The 6,487-nt window shown below is 37.9% G+C and overlaps 2 protein-coding genes across 2 annotated transcripts; one reads left to right on the top strand and one right to left on the bottom strand.

Annotated features, from left to right (window-relative positions):
• Window positions 1–2,127: 2,127 nt before the first annotated feature.
• On the top strand, window positions 2,128–2,593 carry LOC107574386 (arylsulfatase D-like). Its single transcript, XM_016260824.1, has one exon. It carries the CDS (start codon window positions 2,213–2,215, stop codon window positions 2,498–2,500), a length of 288 nt encoding a protein of 95 aa, XP_016116310.1. The 5' UTR covers window positions 2,128–2,212; the 3' UTR covers window positions 2,501–2,593.
• A 918-nt stretch (window positions 2,594–3,511) lies between these two features.
• Window positions 3,512–6,478, bottom strand: LOC107574385 (nuclear factor 7, ovary-like). The gene is made up of 6 exons (XM_016260823.1): window positions 5,941–6,478; window positions 5,263–5,358; window positions 4,796–5,026; window positions 4,692–4,714; window positions 4,490–4,611; window positions 3,512–4,117 (listed from the first exon to the last, which is right to left on the bottom strand). Exons 1-6 carry the CDS (start codon window positions 6,334–6,336, stop codon window positions 3,630–3,632), a joined length of 1,356 nt encoding a protein of 451 aa, XP_016116309.1. The 5' UTR covers window positions 6,337–6,478; the 3' UTR covers window positions 3,512–3,629.
• Window positions 6,479–6,487: the final 9 nt, after the last annotated feature.

Raw genomic sequence — 6,487 nt, forward strand, 5'->3', positions numbered from 1 at the left:
CTCCGAAATAGCGGCACATCTGAGCAAATGATGAATGAATCATTCAGCGCTCCAGTTCCTCACTGAACTACTGAACTGAGGAAACAGATGCGCCGCTGAAATGCGCATGTGTGAACGCAACACTTGAATGAAGGAGAGATTTTTATGCTTTTATGCTTTCTCATTGTTTACGCATGAAGCTGAGCTGATGAAGACCAATTTATTCACTTTATATGTTTTAGACATGTAAAACATCCACGTTTCACATCATTATTAGGTGCTTTAATAATATAATTGTGTATATGTGATGTCATTGCGTGATTATGTAAACTAACTAGTGAATTGAATCAGTTCATTGAAACAAACTGTCCGAAAGAACCAGTTCACAGAAAAGAATCAGAATTCCCCGTTTGTCTGAGGCTCTGGATTACAGTAATAATGCGGTAAATAATGTTCAGTTTCTTGCACAGACTGATCGTTTCACTTCATAAGACCTCAATATGTCGTCAGGAGCCACGGGTATTAAAGGGATAGTTCACCCAAAAATGAAAATTCTGTCATTAATTACTCACCCTCATGTCGTTACAACACCGTAAGACTTTCATTCATCTTCAGAACACAAATTAAGATATTTCTGATGAAATCCGAGAGCTTTCTGACCCTGGTACTCTTGTGAATGCACGTCGAAGACTGACTCGCAAGAGAAGAAATTGTTGAATAAAGTCATTATTTTAGTTTTCTTTGCGCACAAAAAGTATTATCGTAGCTCGTTAACATTACGGTCGATCCACTGATGTCACATGGACTATTTTAACAATGTCCTTACTGCTTTTCTGGGCCTTGAACGTTTAATTTCTCTTGCTGTCTATGAAGAGTCAGAAAGCTCTCAGATTTCATCAAAAATATCTTAATTTGTGTTCCAAAGATGAATGAAAGTCTTATGGTTTAGAATAACATGAGGGTGAGTAATTAATTACAGAATTTTAATTTTGGGTGAACTATCCCTTTAATTTTGAGTTGCCTTACATGCTTTTTTTGACTCTCAAAATAATGGTAGCTGCTGGTTTTATGAATCGCCACGCTTTCAGCTAAAATCTTCTTTATATTACGGTTTCCACAAAAATATTGTGCAGCACAACTGTTTTCAACATTGATAATAATCAGAAATGTTTCTCGAGCAGCAGATCAGCATATTATACTGATTTCTGAAGATCATGTGACACTGAAGACTGGAGTAATGATGCTGGAAATACAGCTGTGCATCACAGAAATACATTACAGTTTAACACATATTCACATAGAAAACAGCTGTTTTAAACTGTAATTTTTCAACATTTTACTGTATTTCTGAACAAATAAATGATTTCAAAATCATTAAAAATCTTACCAACCCCGAGCTTTTGACAAGTATTGTGTGTCTCACTGATTTTATTTATTTGCATCAGTTTTAAATCGACTCATTGAAAGAGTTTGAACTGATTCACAGAAATGAATGAACTTATCAGCTTTAAGTTTGAATATTAAATAATGTCTGTCTGAACACTGTCATTATGGAAAGCCAAAGCTGCCAAAATGATAAATAAAAAAATACATAAATAAATATACAAATAAATCTAAAATAACAAAGATAAATAAATAAATCTACAAGGAAACATAAAAAAAATAAAACACAATAAATAAATTAAATATTTCTACTTTTATTTCCTTATGTTCAATTGTATTTTTTATTATACACATTTCAAAATGTATATATTTCCACGTGTATTTATTTCTACATTTCTTTGTTCATATGGTAATATGGGTTAAATGTAGAAATAAACTTCAGACGGAGCAATCGAGTTCAGAGTTCTGGCCTAAGCAAGGAAGAAGCTTTGAATTATTTATGCATTTATTTATTTATTTGTTATTACATTTCTTTGTATATTTATGTATTTATTTATTGACTATTTTGGCAGCTTTGGCATTCCATATGTCATACAAAACACATGACGAGGATGAATCATGAAACTCCTCACGTTTAGGAAAGCTGAGAGACAAATAAAACACTTTAAAATCATATTTAGACATTATTGAGTATATTACACAGCTCTGCATAACAGCAACACACACTGAGACAGATATTATAAGCTAAATTGTCATTTTAACCTCAGGTGACTCCATCTTCAAGGTCCATTTCTTCACACCAAACTTCTCTCCAGCGGGAGCCGTCGGCTGTTACGACACCAGCGTCTGCATGTGTCACGGGGAGTTCGTGACGTATCACAGCCCTCCGCTGGTGTTCGAGCTCAGCGGGGATCCATCAGAGAGCCGTCCGCTCTCACCGGACACTGAGCCGCGGTTGGCAGAGGTGCTGGAGCGGGTCGAACGGGCCGTGACGGAGCACCGCAGAACTCTGACGCCGGTGGAGAGACAGCTGACGTGGGCAAAGGTCCTGTGGAAGCCGTGGCTGCAGCCCTGCTGCGGGACCTTCCCTTTCTGCTCCTGCGAGGAGAGCCACCACACGTCTGCAGGAGCAGAGTGAAGAACCCGACGCCACAGGAGAAAAACATTCACAAAGATAACTGCAACTTGTACCTTCTGAAAAGGTACCAACCCCAGTGACAGCTTTTGTACCTTTATTTCTGAGTGCACCATTCATCCTTATTTTGTCTTGCAATTCTGACCATTTTCCTCAGAATTGCAAGTTATAAAACTGCAATTGTGAGTTTTTATATATTGCAATTTTGACTTCAGGGTTTACATCTCGCATTTCTGACGTTTTTCTCATAATTCTGAGTTTAAACATCACAATTTTCAAATTTGTCCTCAGAATCGTGAGTTTGTCACAATTGCAAGTTATAAACTCTTAATTGCAAGTTTACATCTTGCAGTTCTTTTTTCCTCAGAAATTGTGTTGTAAAATTACAATTGTGTGTATATATCTCAAAATTCTGTCTTTTTTTTCTCAAAATTGCGAGTTTGTGTCACAGCAGCAAGTTATAAACTCTTAATTCTGAGTTTACATCTAGCAACTCTGACATTTTTCTCAGAATTCTGAGTTTATGTATCACAATTTTTTTAATTTTTCCTCAGAAATGCGAGTTATTAACTCTTAATTGCGAGTGCATAATGTTTAGACTCTTGACTTGAGCGCATGCCAGGTCAGAATTATGAGATGTAATCTTGCATTTCTGAGAAAAAAACAAGACCATTGTGAAAGTGTTAGGCTGATGATACACGGGGCAACTTTTTGAGCAATGTTGCTTGGGTACTTTCCTATTGAGAATGGCTAACAAATTTCTATTTGGATACTTTAGATCTTCATTGATGTCAACAATATGAAGCATTTGCTAATTGTTTTTTTTGCAGATTGTAGGTTCAGATATACTCCATGCAACACTCCTTATGTTCTCTGTGTTCAGTTTCCCATTACAGTTTTCAGATGATTTAGTGCATGCAGTGAACTGAACAAATCATTCAAACTGATTCACTAACCAATTCATATTTACGTCAATGAACGAATTATCATTTAACATTTATAACGGAAATAAACAATTATTAATTTAGTCTCATGTTGAACAAATTTTGAAATTGTGATAAGAATTAAATATTGGAAACATGATGAGTGTAAAAGATGAAAGCAGGTCGATCCAGAACTACAGGTGTAACATTTACTGACTATTGACCGCTAAGATCCTCAGAGAGGAATAGGTACAGAAGAAAGGAAAGAGTGTGTGAGTGAAGGTGGTTGTGAATGTGTGTAGATGTGTGTTAGTTACAGGATCAGAGAATGACACCGTTCCTCTGTCATAGTCCAGATCAACTCTCACACGCTCAAGCTTCTGTTTAACAGGAAAACCAGCCCGATCAAAATATCCGTACTGCACACTCCAGACATCAGTGTTAAAGAAAACAAGTCCCTTCCTCTGGTTTGATGCTGTAGTTACTCCAAGACTCCACCTTAAACTCTCTTTAACCTCCACATCCCAGCACTGTGTTCCTGAGTTAAAACCCTCTGAACCCAGAACACAGAGATAAGAGTTAAATCTCTCTGGATTATCAGGAATCAGCTGATTGTTCCCGCTGCGTCTCACACTGGTCAGATCATCAGACAGAACGAGATATGGATCTGCAGTGTTTGGATCCAGAATCACAGGAGCTGATGAGACACAATCAACAGCTGCTTTTATTCTGATGTTCATATAATGATCAAGAGTGAACCGCACACAGATTATTATGAATTATGACACTCGTCCTATTGATCAAACACATCAGACATTTTCCTCTGATCACTGTCAGTGTTGTTACAGTAAATATTTTAGATTTGCCAATCAATCAAACTGAACTGAGATCTGCTGTATCACTGTAACTGTAAATATCATGCGGACCAAAGCTGTTCTTCTCTTGTTTTCGGCTCATTTTGGTGTAGTAGCTCATCTGGTTATTCACACATAATGCTGAAATCTGTCAATATTCCCTCATGCGTCATTTCCAGTGTGTGTGTAACAGCACAGATCTTCTCCAGACTCACTGTTTTGGACGATGTCCTGCATCTTCTTCCAGACTCTGAAGGGCAGGTTGCCCAAGTAACGCGGCACATGAATCAAAGCTCCAGAAGGCGTCTGTGGATCCGGCTGTGATGAGATCTGGACTCTGGAAGAACATTCAGGATCAGAACTGCAGTGGCTTTGGATCAGAAGCAGAGAGAGCAGAGACAGCAGCAGATCACTCACCTTTCCATCGTGACTGGAAACTCCTGCAGAACAAACACACCATTGATCATCAAGAACTCAATCAATCATCAATCAATCAATCAATGGATGATCTGAAATCAGACCTTCAGAAAGCAGACGTCACTGGCTTTCATCATCTCCTCCGTGTCTTTGATTGTGTGTGAAAGAGCTGAGATGTGTCTGTTCATCTCCTCCAGCTTCTCCTTCATCATCTGCTTCTTCTGCTCCTCTTCTTCTCTCAGTGCAGTGATTGTAGCTTCTTCTTCATCTCTGAGAAACTGATGAAGCTTCTCAAACTGCTGTTTAATCTGACGCTCTGTGTGCTCAGCTTGAGACTGAAATCAAATCACATTCACTTCAATCATCTCAATCAACACACATCAACACATCACATCATTCAGATCCCAGAGAAACCCAGACACCCGACATATAACAGATCCAGAAGCAGATTGCTGCTCGTCATTTACAAAAATAATCAACTGAAATCCATTATATTAAATATAAAATATGATAATTGTGTTTAGTGATGCTAGACCTGTACTGAAAATGACTCTTGATTCTGTTTCCTCACCTTGATGTGTTGAACTGTTTTCTCAAACTCTCCTTTCATTTTTTCTCTCTTTTTAAGTTTCTCCTGTAAGGACTTCAGTGCTGTATTGAGCTCCTCCTAGAATTGAACAAAATACAAATAAATAAAACAGCTGATTGCAGTAAAGAGAAGAGAATACAGTGATTATATAGTGCTGTGATAAATAATTTGCCCTCATCCTGATGTTTTTTTTTTTGAGTATATCTCCTAGTAAATTGATTCAGAAATTAAAACCAAAAATAAAACAAAAGCAACCTAAATAAATACAAAATGTACTTAAACAGAAGTTTTGTCGAGCATGAAGTTGATTAAGGGTCTTACTCAGTAACACACTCTGCCAAAAGTGAAAGAAATTTGAGAAATGCTGAGAAAGAAGCTGATTGAAATACATCGGTCTGGAAGGGTTACAAAGTGATTTTAAAGGCTCTTGGACTCAAAGAACCAGCGAGAGCCATTATCTCCAAATGAAAACAGCTCGACACAGTAGAACCTTCACAGCGTGGCTCCATTTGGGGCCAAATACTTTCTCACAGCAGAGTATAAGTCTCATGACGTTTAGTAAAACAGCAGAGAGAAATACTGTGTGCACGAATGTGATGATATCTGTGTTTATGATTACTTATTGTTCTTTACATATGAAACAGGAGACATTTGTCCTACCTTATATGAAGGAACCACTTCACTGATGGGTCTGAATGTGTGACTGACATGTTTCTGTGAAGTAAAGCACACTACACACGCAGGCTGTTTGTCCTCCAGACAGAAGAGTTTGAGTTTCTCACTGTGTAAACTGCAGATCTCCTCAGATCCTGATGAACGGCTCTCATTTCTCTCCTTCAGGAACGACTCACACAAGTTTTGTAATGCCAGGTTTATTGGAGGACAATCTCTTGAGGATCTTCTCCTGCAGACGGGACACTCCTGAGTTTTCTTGGTTCTCCAGAACTGTTGAAGACACTCTTTACAGAAACTGTGACTACATGATAAAATAACAGGAGTCTTGAAGATTTCACAGCACACGGGACAATTATAGTCATATTCAGCCGATGAAGCCATTTTCACTGTTTGAGCTCCAGCAACCTAAACTTTACTCTCACTTTCTGAACGACGGTTTCAAACATGAATAACCTCGAGAATCACAAAGATCTGCTGTCTGTTCAGAAACAAACTTCCCAAAAATGCTTCTTCAAAGTCTTTCTCTTCGTTG

The sequence above is a fragment of the Sinocyclocheilus grahami genome, unplaced genomic scaffold (assembly GCF_001515645.1).
Source record: "Sinocyclocheilus grahami isolate Dianchi unplaced genomic scaffold, SAMN03320097.WGS_v1.1 scaffold2205.1, whole genome shotgun sequence".
NCBI classification, from domain to species: domain Eukaryota; kingdom Metazoa; phylum Chordata; class Actinopteri; order Cypriniformes; family Cyprinidae; genus Sinocyclocheilus; species Sinocyclocheilus grahami.